At 43.4% G+C, this 26075-nt stretch overlaps 1 protein-coding gene across 3 annotated transcripts in view; it reads left to right on the top strand.

Moving 5' to 3' along the window:
• Positions 1-24437, top strand: part of GAN (gigaxonin) — a 50439-nt gene extending 26002 nt beyond the window's left edge. For all 3 annotated transcript variants that reach the window (XM_059150872.1, XM_059150875.1, XM_059150874.1), the window contains 9 exons: positions 1724-2074; positions 4079-4296; positions 4515-4636; positions 8486-8598; positions 9575-9724; positions 10590-10726; positions 10966-11097; positions 21183-21292; positions 21380-24437. In XM_059150872.1, the coding sequence (XP_059006855.1) occupies positions 1724-2074; positions 4079-4296; positions 4515-4636; positions 8486-8598; positions 9575-9724; positions 10590-10726; positions 10966-11097; positions 21183-21292; positions 21380-21561 (1515 nt within the window). In that variant the 3' untranslated portion in view covers positions 21562-24437. The remainder of the gene's footprint in view (positions 1-1723; positions 2075-4078; positions 4297-4514; positions 4637-8485; positions 8599-9574; positions 9725-10589; positions 10727-10965; positions 11098-21182; positions 21293-21379) is intronic.
• The last annotated feature ends 1638 nt before the right edge of the window (positions 24438-26075 follow it).

The raw sequence follows: 26075 nt of genomic DNA, 5'->3' as shown, positions 1-26075 counted from the left end.
GTTGAACTGGTTCTAGTTTTTTAACAGGAAGAAGTTAGTGTATCTTACATTTTGTTATGTGAGAATGCATTTTATCTTTACTCTTTTCGAGGGCTTCTTTCTTACTCTGTCCCATATTCCTTCCTCATCTTATTTTACCTTTCCTGTTTGTAAGAGCCGCCTCCTCCCTGTTTTCGAACACGCCGCTTGCCTTCTCTGGTTATATTCGTTCAGTCAACCTCAGTGATGGCCATTCTTTTTGAAGTTTTTGGGTTAATTTCATGATGTTACCCCTTCTCTTTGCTCTGAACATGGGGATGGGGGTGCATGTGAGGTTATGTGTATGCTTGTTAAAAATAAATGAATTTAGATTGATTTGGGGACAGTCCTTAAAGTATTAAAGATAATTGGAAGCATCATAAAACTATAAATTTGAAGCATCATAAAACCAGGCTGAGTAGCAGTCTGTCCTCTAACTTTTCAAAATCAATTCAGCAGCAATTATAACAAGTTATAAGCCAGTAAGAACATACTCCCATTCAGGCTTCGATTTGAATCTTGAAACCTTACTTACAGATTGACTTCTGTGTTTAGTTCCCAGTTAAAATTACTTACGGCTTAAGAAAAGAAAAATAGACAAAAAAATTAATTATGGTTTACAGCCATAGTTGCAATGTGAGTTAGAACGGACTCCTGACCTGGCAGTTCAGTTTGATCAGGATGGAATGTGGGGTTTTTTTCACATGTCTGCATCTGACGATGTACAGCCATCTGCTGTCCTGTGGCTGAACTTAATATGTCAAGTAAACGGGAGATTTTCCCTTAGTTGTGACTTACTCGACACACTTCTTTCCACAGTTTTATTGCTCACTTTATAAGGTGATTGTTAGTCATACATTGTTTTTCTGTATCTGCAGTACACAGTGTGCGAAATGGGACAGTACTTTACTTGCTGTCCTGTACTCTGGAGCCCCTCCTCATTTCCAAGTGTAGGACCAGCGCCCGTTCTGTGGGAGAGGAGAGTCTGGGGCGTTGTGATTGTGGCATATTTTTGAGGCTTGGTTCTTCACATCGCCTGTGTGTTGCAAGCCAGGGGAGGAAGAAGCAGCAGAAGATTAAGGAAAAGTGAAGTTCATCATGATAAACCATGATAAACCATCTTACCTTAGGGATATCTTCCAGAAAGTCGCTGTGAGACCAGGGTGTACGTGTTGTACCAAATGCGATGTTTGGCATTCGGAATGACGGGGCCCTCCCCTCTCCAAGGGGCCGGTGTGGTGTGTCTGCCGTGCCATCCAGCAAAAGACAGAACGTGGCGTATCTGGAGGCGGGATTTGCTACAGTTTGGCTGATGGTGTTTAAAGAAACCCTCTTCAGTTTACCCCAGAAGGCAGCACGGTCCACCTCCCAAGCATTTCAGCCATTTAGTTCTAGAAGCGTGCAACGTGGACCGTGTACCCGGGAAGGGTTCGTGATCGTTCATGTGGGTAAGGCAAGGGCCATGCAAGCAAAAGTCAAGCAGCCACATTCTGTTCGCCAGTGCCCTGAAGCTCCTCTTGAAAAAGAAGCACCAGGCCAGAGTGTGTGAAACTGCCCACAGAAGGGGAGCTTTCATGTGGTTCAGCCAAGCGTTGGTGGTATAGTGGTGAGCATAGCTGCCTTCCATGTGGTTCAGCCAGGAGGTTAGCGGTCTGGGCTCTAAATACGTACATCGAAGCATGAAATATTTATGATACTCTTGCAGATCCGGCTGAACGAAGATACGATCCAAGATGTTGTACAAGCAGCAGACCTGCTCCTGCTGACGGATCTCAAAACCCTGTGCTGTGAGTTTCTGGAAGGCTGCATCGCTGCCGAGAACTGCATCGGCATCCGTGACTTCGCCCTCCACTACTGCCTGCACCACGTCCACTACCTGGCCACGGAGTACCTGGAGACTCATTTCCGCGACGTCAGCAGCACAGAAGAGTTCTTAGAACTCAGCCCACAGAAGCTTAAAGAAGTGATTTCTCTCGAGAAGCTAAATGTCGGCAACGAAAGATACGTGTTCGAAGCGGTAATTCGATGGATAGCACATGACACAGAACTGAGAAAGGTACCTGTGGTTTATAGCGTGGTCTGACTGCCTTTTTGCTTCCTTCCTGATTCCGTTCGCTCATTCATTTATTGATGGGCTCCGCCATGTGGGTGTTTTCTTTTTCCCCTTCCACTTGAAAGGCTTACCAAGTTGTGATCTAAAAGATGTCTGGGGGCGCCTGGGTGGGGCAGTCAGTTGGGCCTCCAACTCTTGATTTCCACCCAGCTCATGATCTCAGGGTCCTGACATCGAACCCCACATCGGGCTCCGTGCTCAGAGGAGTGTCTGCTTCCCTCTCTCCTTTTCCTTCTGCCCCTGTGCCCATGCCCTCTCTTGCTTTCTCTCTCCAATAAAATCTTTAACAAAAATAAGATAAAAGATGTCTGTGGTACATCTTTACTTAGGGCCATTGCGTAGGATCAAGTGGTTGTTTCTTTCAGACCAGACTACAAAAGCTTATGAAACTCATAATATGCCAGTGGGAATATTAATACTTGTAAGGACCATAATATCCTTTCTGCATTCCTTTTAGCAGGAAGATGCATTTCAAGCTTAAGCTGAGGAGTTTAGAAATTCAGGGTTCCCACTCTCTTGTTCAGTACCCATCTTTGCACCATGACTGGGCGGACTCAGGACTCTGACACGGGCAGCAGAGTGAGAGGGGCCCACACAGCTCTGGCAGAGGGGGCAGGGGAGTGGACATCAGGAACGTCTGTGGTGTGGGCTCTCCCTGGAGTGATCGACACCACTCAGCAGGAAGCCGGAGAGCATTCTGCGGTGGGCCAGTGCAGTCAGAGGGGAAGGTTCTGGGAGCAACAGCTGGGAAGGAAGGGTCTCAGAGAATACCAGGCTTTAGATCCAAACTGTCACTGCAGTGGGGGAGGGAGCAGAATCACAGAGCTTGAAGACCAGTATTGATAGACACCAGCTTCAATTGCTGTATGTGAAGAAAGAACCATGTTAGGTGTCAGGGAAGTTTTCAAAAAATATGATCGCATTGTTAGTGGTTCTCAGCAACTGTTGACTTAGGTTTTGGTGACTATCTTGTTATTTTTAAAATTCTGTAGGCTTATGTAGAAACTGTGGACCAGAATACAGACAGAAACTGTGACACAGGAATGAAAAAGAAATCCACACTCCTGTGTGGTTGTAATCTCAGGACAGGCAGTACAGTTCGCGTTTGGTTTTCCACATTAGTTGGGTAGATGAGAAGAGGAGATAGGAGAATTCTCAGTTCACTGCTGCTCAGAGAGACCACAGTCACTAGCTGTCCCGGTGAGGTTGCCACAGAAACTAGAGGCAGTCCAACCTCTGGCCAATCTGAACCTCATTCCTCAAGGACTCTTGGCTTTACCACTCAGGATATGGAACAGTATACCTTCAAATGACTGTTCCAAAACCAAGAAAAACTAGTCTACTAAGGAGTTTCATCTCGTGTATGTGGAATGCTGTAGCCCATGAGATCAAATTTAATGAGCCATCATGGAAGGTATATAATTCATGTTATATGTGTTAGGTATTTTTTTAACAATAATAATGAAGAAATACATAGTACTCAGAATTTTTCTGAACTCTCGCTTTTCTGTTTTTCTTGTAATGTTAATGTTGATGGATTTTGATTTTCTGTTATCCCGGTCTAAATTAAGCTATTGCTGTGTATAATGTTCCCGTAAATGCGATTGAACTCCTAGCATGTCCAACTCTGTGAAATAAGGCCCCTGCAGCCCAGTGACCCTCTTGGGTGTAAAGAAAGCTGCTTGGAACTTTCCTGCGATACCTCACATATAAATCTGAACTGATTATTCTTTAAGTTAAGCTTGTCTTTATCAAGGCCATGGGGAAATAGAAAGGAAAGGGGTTGGTTGGTAATGCAAAGTCTGGCTGCGCTGGCGCTGGTGACTTGCCCACTGCTGATCCTTAAACAATTTCGGCTTTTCCGTGAGTCAGAAAGCGCATGTTCTAAAACCCCGTGTGCTGCGTCCTACATTTTTTTCTCCCCATCCTTCCTACCCTCCTGTGCAGGTTCACATGAAGGACGTGATGTCAGCGCTGTGGGTTTCAGGGTTAGACTCCAGCTACTTACGGGAACAGATGCTCAATGAACCGTTAGTACGAGAAATCGTCAGAGAGTGCAACAACATACCACTGAGCCAGCCGCAGCAGGGGGAGGCCATGCTCGCTAACTTCAAGCCCCGGGGCTACTCGGAGTGCATTGTGACTGTTGGTGGAGAAGAGAGAGTGTAAGTATGGATGTGCTTCGTTTCAAAGGTCGTAGAAGGGAAGAGCTCTTTCCGTGTAAACAGGAATTCGTGGTATTGTTTTTGGTGTCTAAGCATAATAGCAATAGATTTTTTTTTAAATGTTTTAAGCATTCTTTAGAGCAGAAAACTAGTCATAGTTATTATAAGCAGAACTATATAAAACACATTAACTGCTAATCAATTATTTATTTCCTTAGTTCACGGAAACCAACAGCAGCGATGCGATGTATGTGCCCTCTTTATGACCCTAATAGGCAGCTTTGGATTGAACTGGCCCCTTTAAGCATGCCAAGAATTAACCACGGAGTTCTCTCAGCAGGTACCATTCTGCGGTCAATTTTACTTAAACACGAGATCAAGTAAATATGTGATTTCAGGGTTGTACGGAATGACTCAAAACCTTTTAGAGATTTAATTTTAAGAGATAATTTTATTATCTCCATGATGACGTCTTCTGTGTAGCTCTTGCTTTCAAGACTTTGTAAGGAGAAGTGTCTTCTGTCAGTCTGTATTGTTCCTGAATCTTTAATATGTAGCTATTTTTAAGACTTTAGTGGAAGAGCATTTCACTTGATGACTTACTGATAGAAGAGCAACATTCAATGACTCTTACCACCGTTAGCTATGTGGCCACACCCGGAACACAGAATTCCCTTGAGCCATAAAAGTCCCTTTTTTTTTTTTAATTCATGCAATTTAGAACTACAGTAACTATGAAAAATAAAGGTGTTCTGTCAAAGCAGACATTTCGTGTGAGACTTTATAAAACAGTACTTAACATTAGCAATGGTTTAAGTTACTTTACTACAGAATGCGTGTTTCACTTGACCCCCACGAGTTTGAAAACAGCTCTACCTTATTCAAAGCTCTCACTCAAGGAGGTGATAGGAGAGGTTGTATTTGTGGCCTTCTGACTACTCCCTTTTCACCTTGCAACAGTCTTCCTGGAATCCTTCATACCGTATAGTCTTTGCTTGCCCACTAACATTACTTTAAAGAGTTTGAAAGGTATACCATCCCATTCCATATTATAGAAATGGCTAAAGCTATACTATAGTACAGAAATGGAATCATTTTTGGGGTTCCAAGATGGTTGAACCTATTGTCAATAATAATATAAGCAGCGAATGCAGTAGTGGAGCTGACAGGATGTGTCTGATTTTCTTGCTCTCTCTTCTCAGAATTAGCTTCCTTACATTTCCTTCCCTTAATATGTACACCTATTCAAAATTTTCACACACGCACACCTGCCACAACGTTTCCTATGTCACAGATTTTCTGAGATTTCCTAGAGGGGTCGGTACTTCGGAAACATTGAACAATGAGGATGGGGTCGTGTCTGGTTGTACTGAGCAAAGCTGTGACGTGATTGAGTGGTTCCTATTTGTCCAGCCAGTACTGTGGTTCTTCTTTTCCTGCCTTTTTTTTTTTTTTTTAATTGATGGATTTTTGGGGGTGGGGGGCGGTCATTCACTTTGTGCCCTCTCTTCCAGGTTAGAAGTTACATTCTTTGTCTATATTCCTTTGAAAGTCATCATAGATACCCTAGCCTGTATTCTCAAGTTATAAAAGTTATATGTGCATTTCTACTGTTTCACAGTCTTGCAGTATTAAAATATATGACTGTTTATGAATAAGTATCTACATATAAATGAGTTCGATTCATCTGTTTTGAACACACACACACACACACACACACACACACGGAGAGAGAGGGAAAGTGTGTAGATTTATCCACATATTCACCACTTTCTTTGTTTTTCCTTCTTACTCCTCAGACCTTCCATCTAGGATTATTTGCCTTCTCTGAGGTCCATCCTTTTTTTTTTTTTTTTAAAGATTTTATTTATTTATTTGACAGAGATCACAAGTAGGCAGAGAGGCAGGCAGAGAGAGAGGAGGAAGCAGGCTCCCTGCTGAGCAGAGAGCCCGATGATGCGGGGCTCAATCCCAGGACCCTGGGATCATGACCTGAGCCGAAGGCAGAGGCTTTAACCCACTGAGCCACCCAGGTGCCCCTGAGGTCCATTCTTTTGAATTTCCTTTGTTGTGGGTCTACTGGGAGCAAACATTGATTTCTTTGTCTAACAATGTCATTGTTTTGCCTTCATTCTTAAAGGATGCTTGTACTGGATATAGAATTTTAGGGCATCTTGACTCTGTGGCTTGGTCTTTCCTCAGATCTGGAAAATTCTTAACTCATTTTTACATCTTCAGGTATTGCCTCTGTTCCATTGTCCTCTTTCCCCTGCTTTTTTTGGAAGTCCGATTAAACATGGCTACACCTTTTTGCTCTGTCCTTAGCCTCCTACCTCTGCTTTGTTTTGTTTTCCATGTTTTTGCCTCTCTGTGTGTTGCCCTCTTTATGATTTCTTTTGATTTACCCTCCGCTTAATGAGTTCTCTCTTTAACTGTGACAGATCTGCCATTAAACCCATCTGTTAATCTTTTCAAATTTTATGTTTTTATTATTCATTTATTTATTTATTTTTAAAGATTTAATTTATTTATTTGACAGACATATCACAAGTAGGCAGAGAGGCAGGCAGAGAGAGAAGAGGAAGCAGGCTCCCCGCTGAGCAGAGAGCCCAATGCGGGGCTCAATCCCAGGACCCTGAGATCATGACCTGAGCCGAAGGCAGAGGCTTTAACCCACTGAGCCACCCAGGCGCCCCTATGTTTTTATTTTCTTATTTTATTCCTAGAGATTCTCTTTAAATCTTTTGCAGATCTGCTGTGTCTCTTCTACAGTCCCCTTTTTCTAAGAGTTCTCTTAAACTTTGTCCTTCAGGAGGCACCTGGGTGGCTCAGTTGGTTAAGTGTCTGCCTTTGGCTCAGGTCATGATCCCAGGGGCCTGGGATTGAGCTCCACCTTGGGCTTCCTGCTCAGTGAGAAGCCTGCTTCTCCATCTCCCTTGGACCCTCTTCCACACTCAAGCTCGCTCACTCGCTCGTTTTCTCTCACACTCAGATAAATAAATAAAATCTTCGTAAAAAATTTGTCATTCCATTTTTAAACATAGTAGGCATTGTCATTTTATCATCTTTCTGGAGAGTCCAATATGTGAAATTTAAAGTCTCTGTAAGACTAATTTCTATTGTCAGTTCTTCACGGAGTCTAGTTTCTGTGTCCGACTATCTTTGGTTGGGTGGTGATCATTTTAGTAAGAATTAATTGTAGGAATAATTTGATGCTTTAAAATTTTAGAATATTAGAATCTAAAGATTAGATAAGGATATTTTCTTCCATACAAGTTTTACATTTGTTTCTTCCAGTTGCCTATAAGCACTGCACAATTGGAATTGAATTGCTGTAAATCAAACCCAAACCTTGAGATCTCCTAGACAAGTGAGGAGATTTAAATCTGGTTTCTGGTTCTGGTTAAACTTTGGAGAGGCTCCCCTGCCAGAAGCCATAGTTCCTGTGGGCCTGGGGTTTTGATTTTTGTCCCTTCATGCCCTCAAAGCCATTATAAGAAAGTTTGGAAATTTCCCAGATTGGTGAATGCCCTCAAAGCAAAATGGTTTCCGTGGGTGGTGACCTCTCCAGATCCCCCTTTTCCTTTCAGCTTTGCCATATTGCCCTGTTGCCTTTTTCTCTTTTAAGATTATTTTATTTCAAAAATGTTTTGTCCAAAAGGACAAAATAAAACAAAAAAATTTTGTCCAGCAGTTTAGCTGTTTTGCACAAGAGTTGGTATGAATAACCTAATCCACCATTACCTGAAATAGGAAGTTCAACAGTGACTCTTAGATCCTGTATTGAACACGAACTGCACGGGTGCCCCCGGTCGGAGTGCTCCTGGGTCTTGAACGAGCAGATGTGGCCTGTGGATGAAAGGTTGTCTGGGAATCACAGGCGGATGAGGATAGATAGAGCTGCTTGGTGTCTGTGTAGGTGGTGCCAGTCTGGGCTGCACGCTATAGGGTAGTGGGAATCCACTCAGATGCTGAGTGAGGTGAAATGGCCAAAGTGAGCCACAGATGTGAATTAGCCTCGCTCACCAAGGATCGAGTGAATTGTGATGAAAACCTCAAATCTACTGTTGTCATTAGAGAAGTTACCTCCAGATACTGTCTCTACAGCTGTGCCATTTATACTCAGCAGGAGATGGGAATTGAAGACTGAAGTTTCAACTTTCTCGTGTGTCTCATTTGATTTTTACAGAGGGATTCTTGTTCGTATTTGGAGGCCAAGATGAAAATAAGCAGACCCTGAGTTCAGGAGAAAAATACGATCCAGATGCGAACACTTGGACGGCATTGCCACCAATGAATGAGGTAAAACGTTCTTTTTCATCTGTTCGGTAGAGTGTCTGTCTTCCCTTGAGCACTTTCATTTATTTTGCATCTGTGTGTATGTAAGGAGAGAGACGGTGACCCTGCCACACCCTGTGCTCACTGTCCTAGTGCCCACCATCCCAGCTTCTCTCTTGGTGTCTTCCTTTGGTCCATCAGACCTCCTCGTGTTTCCTCAAACCTACACACACTCTTGCTTTGGAACCTTTGCCAGATACCCTTGTGGCTTGTTCTCTGCTTCCACTGGTGTTTGTCCATGTGGCACTTTCCAGGGAGGCCTTCCCTCCTGCCCCTCAGCTCTTCTGTCTCCGCCCATGTACTTTCTCTTTGTATCACGTGATACCTTCTCAAATACTGGATTTTTTTTAATTGTTCACACAAACTCCTTGATGGCTGGGGATTTTGTCTGGCTGCTGAGGGCTCCGTCTTTAGTACTAGAGCAGCACTGGGCACAGAGGGGACAGCAGGACACTAAGCAAGTATTTGTTGACAAATCTCCCCTTAGGCTTCTGTCATTCTAGTTGGCCGTAGCAGGAGCCCGGCTTCCCCGTGCCTCTCCCAGGCTCTAAGGCAGAGCTCTTGCTAGGGTTCTTCCTTGTCTTTCACACAGCAACTTGGAAGCACTTTAGCCCATTGCTAAACACAGTTTTATTGAACCAGAAGGTAATAGTTCTTGGTGTGAGCGATGGTGAGTACAAAATGGTGACTCCACCAGTGAATTTATCACGCATGTAATTCCCTTGTTTTGAATAACTCCTAGATTGGGTTCTGTCTCATGATAGAAAGGTGAGCTGCTCGGAAAATCGTACATGTCTGAGAGAGATGGTTTTGAGCATCACACCTCTTTGCTGAGAGTCTGGAATGTGATGGTATCTGTAGTTTTTATTAAATGTGTGGATATCTGCTTTCAGTCTGGTGTTCGGCTTTTTATATAAAGAGATCTTTGATGTCTTTTCAGCCACGACATAATTTTGGTATTGTGGAGATAGACGGAATGCTGTACATTTTAGGGGGAGAGGATGGGGAGAAAGAGCTAATTTCCATGGAGTGTTACGACATTTATTCTAAAACCTGGACGAAGCAACCTGACCTGACCATGGTTAGAAAGGTGAGAACCATTCTTGTGATTACAGATTGGGTTTTAAAGTTAGCCTTTTTTCCTTTCCCACATCCACCTTTCACTACAATCGATAGTGTTGGAAGAGGGAAGGTCACAGACTTCTGTCACTTTTGGTGGCTTGCCTTCATTGCCATCAGCGCTACACCCAGACAGGAGACGGAGTGCGTGTGAGAGCTCGCCCTGACGGGGGCTCTGCGATGCACCGCTGTGCCCCCTCCTGTGCTTGACACATGCTTCATGAGCACGCTAACCTAGGAAGCAGCCAGGTCTGCCAACCCTCTTGTCTTAATGATCAGGCAGGCCTGAGGAGGGACAGCCTGCAGGTAAGCACGGCCACTGCATCCAGAGTAGAGCGAAAACATGGCTTCCATTAGCCGTTCAGAGCACGGGCTGCCTTATTCCCGTTTTCTGGGCTGGGAGGGAAGGGCTCTTCTTCACACCGAAGCTTCCAGTCTTGTGCGTATTTACACCTTGGGTGCTGTGCTCCCACTCTCTATGCTGAACTCATTTGGAGCAGGAACTGAATGACATGTTGCTCGACAGAATCTCAATCTTGGAATCTTCAAAGAGTTGTGGAAGAATGGAGAGACTGGAAAGTTCCTTTAAAAATTCGGGTCATTTACATATCTCACTGAGCACAGTCACATCGGATGGAGTTAACAAACACTACGTGTACAGCTTCCTCCACTTGCTTTTAAAATCCTGTCTTCCTAGTATTGGAAAATACCATAGTTCTACTATTAGAAATCAAATCCTTTCCCACACACCCTGTGGTGCTCTCTAGACTCAAGTGGGTACTTGTCTAACGTGAGTAGTAAGTGTTGCCTCCTCACCTCTCGCTTTCTCCTTCCAGATCGGCTGCTACGCAGCTATGAAAAAGAAAATCTATGCCATGGGTGGAGGGTCGTATGGAAAACTCTTTGAATCTGTGGAATGCTACGACCCAAGGACCCAGCAGTGGACTGCTATCTGTCCACTGAAGGAGAGAAGGTACGAGAATGCGGGCATGGACCATGTAGGTGCCCTGTTTCTTGTTTCAAATGAACCTTTCACTTGTCTTGGCATTTGGTTTCTATAAAAGTACATGAAAAACCCATTTCTGGAAAAGGAAGACCCACCTATTCATGGAACCCTGAACACTGCAGAGTTAAAACAAGCAGAAGAGGAGCTAGGGAATTGGGCCATGAGTTGTAAATCCAGTAGCTGATACGCTGTGTGTGGCCTTTCAGATTTGGAGCTGTGGCCTGTGGCGTGGCCATGGAGCTGTATGTGTTTGGGGGTGTCAGAAGTCGTGAGGACATGCAGGGGTCGAATGAGATGGTCACTTGCAAGTCCGAGTTCTACCATGACGAGTTTAAACGGTGAGTTTGAATGGTTTCACATAACTTGTGGAACTTTTCCTTTCTGCCTTCAGAGTCATGTCTTCAATTTGTTTTGTTTTGTTTTCAAGCTACTTGACTGAATTATCTTGTTTATTTGGGACATATGCCTAGTGCTTACTAGAGATTTTATCAGAGACTTCAGAAGTATTCGTAGCTTAAAACCGTAGAATGGTGTTTCTGAAATCTATATCAGACCTTGATTGTTTGGTTGTTTAAAATCATTCATTAGCTCCCAATGGCTTTTAGGAGAAAATTTAAACTCCTTAACCTAGAGTGTGGCCTTCTGTGATATGGCCTCTCTCTATTCTTTCTGCTGTAGTCAACACAGACGCTTCACTTTAGTCACAGTGAGCAAAATTTTCTCCCTAAAACATGTTATTGATTATCTCAGCTCTGTGCTTTTATACTATTCCTTTTACCTAAAATCCCCTTTCAATATTTATCCAGTTAATACAGTCTCTTCCAAAACTGTGTGTAATTATCACTGCCTAAAAAAAGCCTCCTCATACCTCCCAGTCCGGTTTAGGCTCCTCCATCTGTGATCCCATAACATTCAGGTCATGTCTCTTGCATTGTAATTGTTAACCATGAGATTCTTTTTTTTTTTTTTTTTGTAAGATTTTATTTATTTATTTGAGAGAGAGAGAGATCGTGAGAGATCATGCACAGAGGGGAGGGCCAGAGGGAGAAGCAGACTTCCCGCTAAGCAGGGAGCTTGACGCAGAACTCCATCCCAGGACCCTGGGATCATGAACTGAACTGAAGGCAGACTCAACCAACTGAGACACCCAGGCGCCCTAACCATAAGATTCTTGAGGGCAAGGTTGGGCTCAGCTGTCCATGGATCTTAACTTCAGCATCGTAGCTGGCCTGTGTTAGATGCCCAATGGAAGGCTGAGTCGGTGAATGAAGTGTGGTGTCACAGAGTCTCAAAACATCTGTTTCACGTTGCTGTACTGGTCTGGTAGACTAGGCGCGCTTCTCCCAACCTCCTTCCCTCCTCTCCTCCCACACATTTTATTATGGTAACCACTAAACTGCACTATCTAAATCATAGAGGGAAATGGTCATGTGAAAATTCATCTTGTTACAGTAGTTCAGTCCTGTTACCAGAAGGGGGTGCCATAAGGCAACGTTTAATTTCATACTATTTTATTTTATTTTATTTTTTTTTTAAAGATTTTATTTATTTATTTGACAGAGAGAAATTACAAGTAAGCAGAGAGGCAGGCAGAGAAAGGAGGAAGCAGGCTCCCTGCTGAGCAGAGAGCCCGATGCGGGACTCGATCCCAGGACCCTGAGATCATGACCTGAGCCGAAGGCAGCGGCTTAACCCACTGAGCCACCCAGGCGCCCCTAATTTCATACTATTTTAGATTGGAACAAACAATGAGCAGCTACCGAGACTTTAGAGATACATACAAATGTTACCTAACTTTTAGTGTATTTCAAAGTGAGGATATTTGCATATCCTTTCTCTCAATTGCAGAGGTAGACCCCCGTAGGAGAATTTATTAGACAAAGTATGAGAACAGTTTAGAGAATGTCTGCTATGGTGGGAGTGGGGCAGCATTTCAGACTTTTATCCATTTCTCTTCGTGGATTATTGTGGGGGTCACCATCCAAGGTGCAAAGTAGCTTGTTAATTCCTGCCCAAGTGACTCTCGAGACTGTCTGCTCAACTTCATTTATAAGCAGTGGTCAGTGTGTTTGGTCTCCGATAAAATACGGACCTGTGCCTTCTTCATAATGAGTTACTGCTTGGGCAGTGTGAGCTAGAGACTGCCACTTGTTTGGTGGGGCAATCAAGGCCACGTATGTCTCCCCCGTCCCTGTCCCTGTTTGTTGATAGGACTTAAATCTGGCTGCAGAGTTTCTCAGTTTGCCCTTGGTCTGCTATCAATTGCTAGAACTTTTCTATTTCTGTCAGGTTGTTTTATATTAATAGTTAATAAGCTTAAACGTAGGTGTAGTACTTGCTTTCAGTTCATAAGTATTAGACATAAGAATATGCCTCCTTCCTTGATATTTAAAAGCACTTCCAAATAAATTCATGGATCAGTAGTCTCCTTGTTTCTGAGCTGTCCAGTGTTACTTTTTTAAGGTAAGCTCTCGCAGCCCTGAGATCAAGAGTCTCATGTTCTACCAACGGAGCCAACCAGGAGCCCACCCACATTAGTTTTTAAATAATAGAATGAGGAAAGCTTAATTTATTTCATCAATATAACTTATAGGGTTCTTACTTGTATGAGTGACTCTAGAGGCATACATAACTCTAAGTGCCTTGTATTAACTCATTTGTAAGCCATTCAGTCTTCAAAATAACCCTCTCAGTCCCTATGTGCTCTTTTTAGTCCTTTTTTAAAACAAAACACAGAGAGGTGAAATAATGTGTTCAGAGACACACAGATAGACACACAAGTAGCAGAGCTAGAATTTGAACTTGGGCACACTGGCCCAGAGGCCACCTTTTCAGCCACCACTCTACATTGCATTAGAAATACAGGCTTCCCTGTAAAAATCTATAGGAAGAAAATAACATATAGCAGTAGTTTGTTTTTCAAAAGAGCAGATGTTTCCAAGTATGTTTGCGTATTGTGGAAACTGTTGCCAGAGGACCAATCTGTATTAGATTGGAGACCATTTATTGTTTTTAAGTAATCTCTTGTCTTTCCTGCCTTTGTTCCCTATTTTTAGGTTAAAACTTTCCTGGAAAAATGCCATACCTTATTTTCTGTGTTTCTAATGAAAAGCAAAACTGAAGGAAAGCAAAGAAATTGCCATAAATTCTATCACGTCATAGTAACAACTTAATAATATTATCCAGAATGACGGGCAGCTCTGTTTCGATTCCCAGTGTCCCTGCTCTTCTAATACCAGCATCCTCGCAGTTACCCGTACTCAGTGAGGCTTATCCTGATTCTCTCTCATCCTTCACATCTTACCGGTTGCCAAGTCTTGTCGTCTTTTGTAGACTCTGGAATATTTTCCAGATCACTCACCCTCGTTTCTCTGCTCCTGCCCTACCGTGTTCACTTCCTTGTGTGTGCAATGGCATTAGCCTTCTAACTAGTTTTCCTGTGCATTTGGTCTGTTTGTGTTTTTGAAAGATTAAGCTGACTTTGGTCATTTCGTTCTCCTTCTGAATTCTTGGTATTTCCCCTTTGCTCACCAAACAAAGCTAACAGTATGTAGCCCGCTGCTGGGGTCCTCCATTGTCTGAGGTTAAGAGAAATGTTCAGTCTTTCCTAGTCTCTTCCCTCCATGTCCTGCACTCCAGCTCCTTTCTTAATCCGTCCTGTGTCTGATTGCCTCCATGCACATGCTCAGCCTGGATGGCCCGCTTTTGTTTCTCTAGAACAGTCATGGTGACTGCTGAAATCAGGACCTGCCAGTTTCATCTTGTGGTCCCTGAATGTGTAATTGAGCAGACATGCTTGACAATGGGCAGAATCCCCATGTTGATTCTCTGGCCTGCGGGGTGGAGGGGTGTGGGCATTATGGTAGGAGAGGTATGGAAGTGTCTGTAACTTTCCTACCAAGACAGAAAACCAAAAGCAGTTCTACATCCTTGAGGAATTTATAGAAATTAGTGCCACCATCAAGAACTTGAAAAATGCAGGAATGGAGCTACCTTTCATATCCCCACTTAAGTCATTTAGAAAAAGTAGAAAAGTCAGATGGATTTTGGAAAATGTCCATGTGCTTTCATAAACATAATTCAGTGGTTACACTGATCACAGATTTAGTCCTGAATGTAGTGTCTTTCTGCAAATATTGTATCTTTATGCAACACAGACTCTGGCCTTGGTCCACAGCTTTTGACCCCTGGTGCTTTTTCTTTGTACCAGTTTGCAGGGGCCATTAGAAGCAGTTTGCTTTTGCCTGTCAGGGCCAACAGGCCCCCTGCACTGTCTGGCTTCAGGGCTGTATCACTTCTGCTGTTTCCATATTTTAGTCCAGGAAGATCTTGATCACCTTGGTGTCCCATGAAAGCATCATGTTGGTCTACTCCATTGACAATGTGGTGTTTGGATTGACGGTTAGGAGTGCTACAAGTACTACAGACACCTTTGCAAGTCATGGGGAGCTGAACCTGCTCCTGACCACATCTGTTTCAGTCACGGCCCAGTCAAGAGACAGAAACCACACCGGTAATCTGAACAGAGAAAATGGAATTCACAAAATTATTTACTAGGAAGAGGTGGTTAACAATGAGTGCAGAAATAGCTACTGTAGGAAGTGCAGCTACTACTACCTTTTAGGGCTGAGGGCAATACCCTAAGAAGGGGCAAACTGGGAAGAGACCTCCCTGCCCTGCAAGGATATGGTGTGGCGACTGGGTTCAGGACGCTGCCTGTTGGGTGGCAGAAGACCTTGCTGAGGGCAGGCCCCTCTGGGTCCCCAGCACACTGCAGACAGCAGCCCTTGGGAAGGAGGAAAGCACACCAACCCTGGCAAAGAAGCCCTTTGTGCTGCCAGCCTCGTAGTCCCTCCAGCGCCCTCTACTGGCAAAGCCCACCACTGCATTTACCTTTTCAAGGCGGTTCATTTTCTCCATTGTGTTTTCTGTTTCATTGGTTTCTGCTCTTGTCTATATTATTTCCTTCTTTTACCTTCTTTGGGTTTATCCTGCCCTCTGTTTGCCAGCTTCTTCAGGTAGAATTTTAGATCTCTTCATTTCTTTACTGAAACCTTCATCTTTTCATTATAAGCATGTTTCCCTTTCTTTTTTGAACATAGTTGTAGTGGCCACATTCAGGTCCCCAGCTGATGGATCTCCCGGCATTCAGTTATCTTGGAGCTGGCGTCTGTGTATGGTTTGTTACCTCGAGAATCGGTTCTCATTTTTCTGGCTTTTCTTTTGTTGAGTAATTCGGGGTTGCACCCGAACATTGTGAATGGCGCGTTGTCGGGGACCCGAAGTCTCTTCCCATGCTTGTGTTGCACTGAGAGTTCTAGCAGGCCATGCCCCTGGCTCGGCTCCTGGCAGGCTGTCAGGCTTGCAGCGCACGGCAGCTCAAGCCTGTCTCCGGTTCTGTAAGCCAGTCTCAGTTACAAGCACTCATGGTTCAGGGTCCGTCCAAGACCTGAGACCAGCACATGCATGTAAAATTGGGCATCCTTCTCTACCTCTCGTCTTTCTGAGACTTCCATACGCTCTGGAGATTCTGGCTGCTCTGATTCTAGCGGCTACAAAGATGGCAGGTCTTCTCATGGGGTCTCTGCCCCCTGGAGCTGCCAGAGTCATGCCGCCTTTGGCCAAAGCTACCAAAGATCCAGAAACTCCTCCTCCTGGGTTGCTGGTTCTAGTTTTCCTTTCTTTCTCAAATCTGCCTGCTTTTGCTCAGTCTCCAGAGGCCTCAGGCACTTGTCTTTTGTATCTCACCCAGAGTTTGTAGCTGGAACTCTTATCCAGAGTTCCTCGCAGGGTGATCTGCTTGTTAAGGGAGGGCTTCTTTCTCCCCCGCCAGAAACAGAAACCTCAGCAAAGCTCCCTCTGTCTTTACTTCTCCTCTCCAGCTGATTGCCCCCCGCCCTGTGCCATCTCTCCTTGCCTGTCTTTCCCTCCTACACTGCTCTTGCTGAAACTCACTGCTCCAAGCCAGGCTATAGTCTGAAGTCTCCTTCCTTGCTAATTCTAAGTGACCAGAGGACTCATCCTGGTAGTCTCAAGTCCTGAGAAGTCTCTGTTTGAAAACATTGTAACTAAAGGCATACTATTGCTTCCTCCATTACAAAAGCGACTGCCACTTAGTGACGTCCCCTAGGTGCTGGGTGCTATGTGATGTAATATACAGTGGCCGCTTCCTTCCATCCCTGCAAGTCCTTGGATGTTAGTGGTGGTGTTTGGCCTCCCCACTTCACAGATGATGGTTAGCTAAATTGTCCAAGGTCAACGAGGTGATAGATGGCAGAAAAAGAAGGCAAAACCATAGGCCTTTTATACCTGTTTAAAAAAAAAAAAAAAAAACCTGCAGCTAAAGACATGCTGCAATTCAGTTTTTTGTGTTAGTTTCATTTCATTCAAAGCTTCAGCGTCATATGAAATAGATCATCTAGGATTGTTTTTCTGGAACTCAGGAACTCTGAGTCATTGATCTGCTTTGGAACAAATTTGGTAGATCATCTACATAGACTGATTTCTTGAGCATTGTTTAATTATTCCGGGGAAGAATAATGTGAGATTCTCAACTCTACAAAATTATGCCAAAATATTGTTGTATTCTGATACGCCTTTCAGTAAACAGTCTAGTTGTAGATGCTCATTTAGAAGTGGCAGTAACTCTGATGAGCATACGCATGGCCCCATCATGTATTTGCCTAGAAGAGCTGTGTGCCTCTGCACAGGGGTTGGGCCTGGGTGTAGGGTTCAGCAGCAGACAAGGCGTGGGACACTCTCATCAGCTTTGTTTGATTCAGAACCTGGGAAGAATTTAAATGTCAAGGTTTAGATATTTGTGTTTAGCCCTGAGGACATAAAATGTGAATAAGCCAGTTACAGTTTGATATTTTCAAACATTTTCTTTCAAAGGCCTCTTCAAGTCCCTATTTTCATTTTTCAGTGATAGTTCTGGAATGTTTCCCTTCCCCTATTTCTTAGAGTCATTTTGACACCAGCGGCCAAACTGTATTCCCAGTTCCAGCAAACTGCTGGATACCAGTCAGCATTCAGATGGAATGTGACTCAGAAGTTGAGTGAAGGTGTTTCAAATATGGAAGCTGTACCTTAGCTGTGTTCTGAGTTGTTATGTGATCTCGAATCATTTTGCTTCCATGTTTCTTAGAATTCAAAATATGGAAGTTGCTACTTTATAACAATCTGGCAAGAGTTCTTTGAAATCAAAGTACTGTGCTTAATAAGAGAGTTTCACATTTATATTTAACAGCCAGTTGATTCGGGTCTAAGCCGCTGGCTTCTTGGACACTTGATGGCAGAGTTAGAGATACAGGAATAACTAACGCCCACATGCTGTCTGCTCCAATACCGAGTGTAGACCTGGACACTGGTAGTTCTGGAGGATTTAGATACATTCCAGAGTCTGAGATGGCTGCTATACCCCAGCTGTGTTGTTAGCTGTTAAAAGGAAATTGGTCCAGTTACCTTTTTTTTTTTTTTTTAAAGATTTTATTTATTTATTTGACAGAGAGAGATCACAAGCAGGCAGAGAGAGAGGAGGAAGCAGGCTCCCTGCTGAGCAGAGAGCCCGATGCAGGCCTCGATCCCAGGACCCTGAGATCATGACCTGAGCCGAAGGCAGCGGCTTAACCCACTGAGCCACCCAGGCGCCCGGTCCAGTTACCTTAAGTGAACATTAATCACAAAGCAGAATCTACGGTTGTTAAGGTTGTTTTTTTAAACAAAAACCACTTTAATTTTGGAATAATTTTACACTTAATTTTACACTTTTAATTTTACACTTTTACACTTAAAAGTTGCAAAAATAAAATCCCGATTAAGCCATTCACCCAACTTTTCTTTGTGTTAACATCTTATGTAACCATAGTGCCAACATCAAAACCAAGGTATTTATGTTGGTACAATATTAATAAGTAAACTATAGTCTTTTTATTTTTTAAAGATTTATTTATTTGACAGAGAGAGACACAGCGAGAGAGAGAACACAGCAGAAGGGAGAGGGTGAGGCAGACTCCCTGATGCGGGGCTCGATTCCAGGACTCTGGGATCATGACCTGAGCCAAAGGCAGACACTTAACGACTGAGCCACCCAAGTGCCCCTAGTCTTTACTCCAATTACACCAGCTCGTCCACTCAGCTCTCTTTTCCCTTTGCTCTGAAATGCCTTGCGGGATCCCAAAACACACTGTCTTTTTTATACAAGACTACTTTTTTTTTTTTTTAAGATTTTATTTCTTTATTTATTTGACAGAGAGATCACAAGTAGGCAGAGAGGCAGGCGGAGGAGGTGAAGGAGGAGGAAGCAGATCTTTGCTGAGCAGAGAGCCTGATGCGGGGCTCGATCCCAGGACCTTGAGATCATGACCTGAGCCGAAGGCAGAGGCTTAACCCATTGAGCCACCCAGGCGCCCCTCTTTAGTCTTTTTTAACCTGTGATGTTCCCTTGGTCTTTCCCTGCCTTTCATGACCACGATATTCTTGAAGATAATGGGTGTATGTATCTCTTCATTTGGATTTGTCTGACGATTTCTCATGATCAGGCTGAGGTTGGGCATTTTTGGCAGGAACACCACCGAGGTGATGCACGCCGTTGAGGAGGACGTGCTGTCTCCATGTCTTAGTACTGGTGACACTAACGTTGATTACCTGGTTAAGGTGGGGTCTCTCGGGTTCTGCCACCATAACATATAGCATTGCCGTTCTTTCCTTTTACTTTACAAAAATCCTGGAAGCGATCATTGAGAATATGCACCATTTCTTCTCAACAATTAAGCACCCGTCGGTGGACCCACGCTGCAGTCCCTATAACTGTGGTGGTTTCCTGATGCTAGTCTATCTCCCTCATTCTGTCTGCATTTGTTAACTGGAATTCTCTAAAGAAAAGACCTGTCCCTTCTCCCTGTTTATTTTTTTGATGTATTCAGTTACTTACTCGTATCAGTATAGACTCAGGAATATTTATTTTATTCTGTGAGTTTTAAATCCAGTACTCTCATTATTTATTTTGTTGCTCAGTTGTTCCAACTTTGGCCATTGGGAACACCTTCCTATTAGCTCCGTGTCCCTAACCCTTCTGTAAGCACTTCCTGTCTGGCAGCATAAGATGCTTCAGACGCCTCTCGTGTTTTCTCTCTCAGCGGGGGAATCAGCCACCTCTTTGTGGAGCCCTGGATCCTTTTTGGGCTTATTAAATTGATTTTCAGCAGAAGTGCCAAGGCAATTTAGTGAGGGAAAAAACATCTCTTCAGCAAATGATGCTAGAGTGACTAGATATCTGTGTGGAGGACCAGTGAACTTCTGCCTTACACCATACCCAAAATGCAACTTGAAATGCATTGTAAGACCTGAACATAAAAGCCGAAACTGTGAAATCTCCAGTAAAAAGTATAGGGAGGAAAACCTTTGCAACCTTGGGATAGGCAGGGATTTCCTAGAAGGACACAGAAAGCAAGAACTGTTTAAAAAACAAAACAACAGCAACAAAAAATGGAACTTGTCAAAATTAAAAACTGTTCTTTGGAAGGCTCCACTAAGAAAATGAAAAGATAATTGATAAGCTGAGGAAAGTATTCATGATATATGTATCTAACAAAGGACTTGTATAAAAAAGACAAAGAATCTTACAGTTCAGTGGGAAGACAAAACCCCAATTTGAAAAATGAGCAACTCTTTGAGCAGACATTTCACAAAAGAAGACAGATGCAGTGGCCAGGGAGCACACACGGAGTCATGGCCAGGGAGCACACACGGAGTCATGGCCAGGGAGCGCACACGGAGTCCGCCGGCCTCCCTCTTCTCAGCCCACACCACTAACACGGCCACAGTCAGAAACACCGTCAGGAGTGAGAGCAGGAGGTGATGCCAAGCGGTTGGAATTCCCAGATGCTGCTAATCGGAAGGCAGAATGGCACAGCCCTTTGGAAAACAGTGCAGCATTTTATTATCCGGTGGAATATACGTTAAACCATATAACCAGTCACTTCCGTGACATGATATCCACCAAGACGATTCACTCTCCAGTGCCCACAACAGCTTTATTCACCATAACCAGACACTGGCAATTCCCCAGATGAACATGGGCAGGTGTGCAGATAAACAAATTCTAGTCTCTCCGTGTCATGGAATACCACTTAAAAAGAAACAGATTAACGATGCAAGCAACTGTGTAGTTGAATCCCAGGAACATGGTGCTGAGCAAAAGAAGCAGGTTGAAAAGTGCTTGCTCTTTATGTTTCAGTACAGGTGACATTCTAGCACAGGCCAGACTAGTATCCAGAGTGGCAGGAAGGAACTCAGCAGTTACCTGGGTTGAGCTGAACTGGCACGGTGCCTAGTACTGTTGGCTCACCGAGTTTTGTCAGCTTCCTAGACCTTGCGGTCGTCCTCTTGACGTCCTTGGTTTTGCCCGTGTGTTCGCTTGCAGATGGATCTATCTTAACGACCAGAACTTGTGCATCCCCGCCAGCTCCTCTTTTGTGTATGGAGCTGTACCCATAGGAGCCAGTATTTACGTTATCGGAGACCTCGATACAGGTAAGACCCTCGTGGTAATGTTGCTGGATGTGTTTCCCAGTGACTCCAAGTCACATTGTGTCACCTCTGCTGCTTCTCGTGGTCTAGGTACCAATTACGACTACGTGCGTGAGTTTAAAAGAAGCACAGGGACCTGGCACCACACGAAGCCACTCCTTCCGTCTGACCTTCGCCGCACCGGGTGCGCAGCCTTACGCATTGCAAATTGCAAGCTTTTCCGCCTGCAGCTCCAGCAAGGCTTGTTCCGTATCCGTGTCCATTCACCTTGAAGAAGGGGCCGGAGCAGAGGCAAAGCTCCCAACCAAGTGCACCGTGACACAGCTTTCTGCGAGGGGAACAGAGGTGGCAGCCGAAACTTGCTCTGTGTGCCGGGCTTTGTATGGTAACTCTGGTGGTTTTACTGTCATGCTTAGAAGCCTGAGGTTCCGCTCTCGGTGGGGAGAACCCGTAACTGTGGAAAAAGCTCCCTTGGAGGAATCCTGTCCTCCACTTAGATGTGTCTACAGACAGACGGAGGCTAGTCACCGTCAAAGGGAGAAGGGAAGTGGGAATCGATATCATGTAAAATATTGAAGTTAAAATCCTAAGGTGCATTTTCCCTGAAGGGAACTCATATCTGAGTGACTGCTGTGTTCGAGTACCTGGCTTTGGTAAACAAACAAAAATCCATATATGCAAATCAACATATCCAAACATACCAAGATTGCTTTCCTACTGCACTTGGAAGGAAATGTCATGCCTAACCCTGCCTGACCGATCAAGGTTTGTGCCTAAAATGTTAGATTGGACTGTATGCCGGTTAGTGTCCATTTACTACTAGTACTGTGTCCGAAGACTCTTTTTTAAACTATATTATCATGAATTGAAACTAAGATAAAATTTCTCGTTTACGACATTCTATCTTAGTCATCTAAAGTTTCAGTAAATCCATGAGTCAGGTTGCAGCCCTCATGTGAATTTAAGAGAAGTTGCTAACTTCTGTATTAATTCAGATACATCATGCCATAATTTCTGGGGTAGTTCTCCTGGAGTTTGTGAAGGATTCATGCAGTGCTGTTCCTCCCTGCAAATAATCAGAACCATTTTATAAACACGAGGTTATTAAGCAGAGTAGGAGATTTTCTAGAAGAAAGACATAAGTCAGACACATCATAAAGGTCTGCTGTGACTACAAAAACTGTCCGGACAAAATATATAGGGATCAAAAACCAATCTGTCCGAAAGCACACAAAGTCTTGTTTACTACTGTTTAGGATTGAAAACTTGTCTTAGAACGCACACCTGCGTAAGAATCTAGTCTTTATAGCAGAATTTTCTCAGTGCCGTTTACTAGCAAGAGTTTTAGACAAATTATGTTATAAGTAAAGTTTGGCTGGTAGAATAAACTACCTCAACTTAATTTCATTCTGTTCATAGTAGAGCGAATTATCTCTTCCTCCACTCCCTGCCCCCCCCACTCCCATGTCACCCCACTTCCCGTTGGGGGAAGAAGTCTGTTGTTAGTAGCACTTATTTTATAAGATACTTTGTTTTCCATTCAAATTATGCCACCTTAGTGTGCAATCAGAGACTTCAAAGTGCTTGATGACATCATAATTTGAATTTTATGCAATATCAGATTTCTAATCAATTTAATACAGAGCTCTTCATTTCTAATTGTTTCCTGCAGCTTTTTCCCGCCTCTTGGTAAATGGCTGTAAGAAGCAGTATTTTGTCTTAATAATTAATACATGTATAAATGTATCCTTTGGTTACAAATTTGAGAATAGGAGTTTCTTCTGGAAACTTCCTAGATGGAATGCTTGTATGCTGTTAACAACATGCATATGAAACATGGCTTATGTTCCCCTCCCCCAGCACCATGAATAGAAAAAAGGGTTACCCCCTCTCTGCAGATTTTTTTTTCTTACACCTACTAGGAGTCAGTACAATGCTATAAAAGTTGCCGGGAGAAGCCTTGCCTGTGGGGGTTCTAAAGAGTGTTGTGTGTGGCAGGAGATCCTAGTAGAAGAAGGCATGCGGTGTTTATCTTCTGTATCAGAGGCACTAGGCCAGATTTGCCACACGTTCCTGTAACACAGTCAAATCCAGTGTATAAAGCAAAGCTGACCTTTTTTTCTTTGTATTGTGTACCAGTCAGCTGTAGTCTGCACACCTTCCCAGTGATGCCTGGGGTATCTTTTTATCAAAACAAGCCACGCGACCACAGCAGAGAAAGCAAACTTCTTTTTCCAATTAGAGATTCATTTTTTAGGGGAAACAAATTGCTGAAAAAGTGAATTTTCTTTGGTAGCATATCCTGTACAGAACAGAACCTTGGCCTTCAGAAGTTGCAGCTGGGGTACGTTAAAGCAGTGACTGATGTCCTATGGAAGCCGTGACAGTCAGCAACTCTCTTTCTTTAATTTCTGAAGCTTAAAATTCTTCCCAGTCTACGCCAGGCCTCTCCAAGGAGACAGTTCATTGTTTAGGAGTGAATGAGTCCCTGTTGCAATACTTTCAGTGCCTGCATGACTTGGTCAATTCATTTTATAAAAACAGTTCTTTTTTAAGTTTTTTATGCAATTCATTGACACAGTAGCTGCAGAAATTAGGTAATGTTTTTTAAAATAAATTTGCCACATAATATGGGATGCTATCACCAACAGTAGCTGCTAAGTGCCAAACTGTTATTTTCCTATATATAATATATATATTAAAATACTACATTGAATTGTAGGAATATATTTAATTTTATTATGTTCGAAAATTAATTATGACCTTTTTTTGTAAATGACCGTGACTTCGGTATTGTGAAATAAATTTTAACTCATTTCATGCAGGTTTAACATTCCACTTATGCCTTGAAACATCTTTTCTTGACAAATTTTTTAATACTTCTTTTTCACAAGGCACTTGTACCAGGCATAGGTTGGAATTGGCAGTTGAGGATAGATCTTAAAATTTTAAATAAAATACCTTTGGGGGAAGTGCAATGTATTTTCATTATCCCTCCAACAGAAGGAAAGTTGTCTCAGGTTAGAGTCAGTGAATATTTAAAGGATCTCTCCTAGGCTGCTGTCTAAGGTAGGCTTGTTTGTTTGTTCGTTTGTTTGTTTAATGCATCCAAATATAGATTTTTTGAAGAGGTAAGTGTTTAATTTAAGATGAAGTGGTTTGTTTGGGATTTATTTTTGTGAGTGTGTGAGAGTGCTTGTATCCTGGGAGAGGGAGAAGCGTGAGAGGGGGAGAATGTGTGTGTGTGTTATGTAACTTGGTAAGTGTGTTTCTATATGTTTACTTTTTCAATTGTAGCAAGACTACATATATTACTGTCTTCTGGTGCTTCAGATAAATTCTTGAGCCCATGGCCCTTCAGTTTATACTACTGAGTTAGACTCACGTTGGGTGTAAATATTCATAGAGTTGTAGTTGGTAGGAAATCTTACTTGGTGTTTCCATTTCTTTAGTGAGATTAAGAACAGTGTTCACCAACTGGTATAGTTGGTAGGCTATAAAGATTTGGCCTAAGAAATTTTTTAATTCATTGCTTATTTCATCAGTTCTTTATTTCATTGCTGTGAGGCATTGATAGCTAACAGTAGGCTTTGCTCAGACTGCAACAACCAAAAAAGAGTATTTGGGCAATTATGGATGGTATATTCTTTGTACTGAACGGTCTGGTTACGTCACCACTTCAACAATGCTTTGACGGTGCCATTTTTATAATTTATAAGTGGAGGGTGGGGTTCCCTAGGCAACATACAGGAAGCACATCCTTACACTGACCTGGTAGAGATAGGGCTGTCTTTGCCATGGTGCCTCATTACTTGTGGTAGTAATTGGGTTTTTTGGAGACATTCTTTAGCTGCCTCGGTCCGTTGGAGTTCCATTTGGTGCATTCCTGCTTCACTGTACCCAACCAAAAAGTTTTCCAAGGAGTGCTGAAAATACTGCAGTATTGCCTTCTTGCTGGCCTGCTTGATTCCAGAGAGTCTCTTGTGGTCAGGTAAAGACATCTGATTATCTGGGGAAAGAATGAGGTGGCACTTGGCATGGATTTAAAAGGCGCTGGAGGGCGCCTGGGTGGCTCAGTGGGTTAAGCCGCTGCCTTCGGCTCAGGTCATGATCTCAGGGTCCTGGGATCGAGTCCCGCATCAGGCTCTCTGCTCAGCGGGGAGCCTGCTTCCCTCTCTCTCTCTGCCTGCCTCTCCATCTACTTGTGATTTCTCTCTGTCAAATAAATAAATAAAATCTTTAAAAAGAAAAAAAAAAAAAAAAAAAAAGGCGCTGGAACCCCCTTAAGCACCTGGTTAGGGGGAAGGGTAAGACTGCCTTGTTCTGTGGCTGCCCCTCACAAAGTTGGGGAGCCTTTGGGAGCCAAGGAGAGAGGAGACTCCTGATTATTACAGAAAAGCTGTCCTGGGTTTAATCAGCAAATGCTTCTAGCACCCCAGCCAAAAATTCTGTTGGGATTTCTGGAGAGCTTTCATGCTGCCCTCCCTCTAGATGGTCAACTCCTTGTGGGCAGCGACCCTCTCTTGGCCATCTGCTAATCCCAGTGCTTGGCACACACCAGGCAGCCAGTAAATGGTTGGCCACTGTGGTACAGTACTCTTGTTGTCAAAATGATGTTTATCACTGGATTGAGAAGTCCTCTCCATGAGCGACTCATTTCCCTGGAACTTTGTGCACAGATGGGCTGGCCTCATGTTGTAGGGTAAGAACCTAGTACAGAAGAAAAAAAAAAAATGTAAAGTGCCTGACATATGGATGCAGATGTCTTTGGTGTCCATATGGTTCT

This window comes from Mustela lutreola, chromosome 16 (assembly GCF_030435805.1).
Source record: "Mustela lutreola isolate mMusLut2 chromosome 16, mMusLut2.pri, whole genome shotgun sequence".
Taxonomy (NCBI): Eukaryota; Metazoa; Chordata; class Mammalia; order Carnivora; family Mustelidae; genus Mustela; species Mustela lutreola.
Note: the sequence above shows the minus strand (reverse complement) of the source record. Positions and strands in the feature narration are given on the sequence as shown.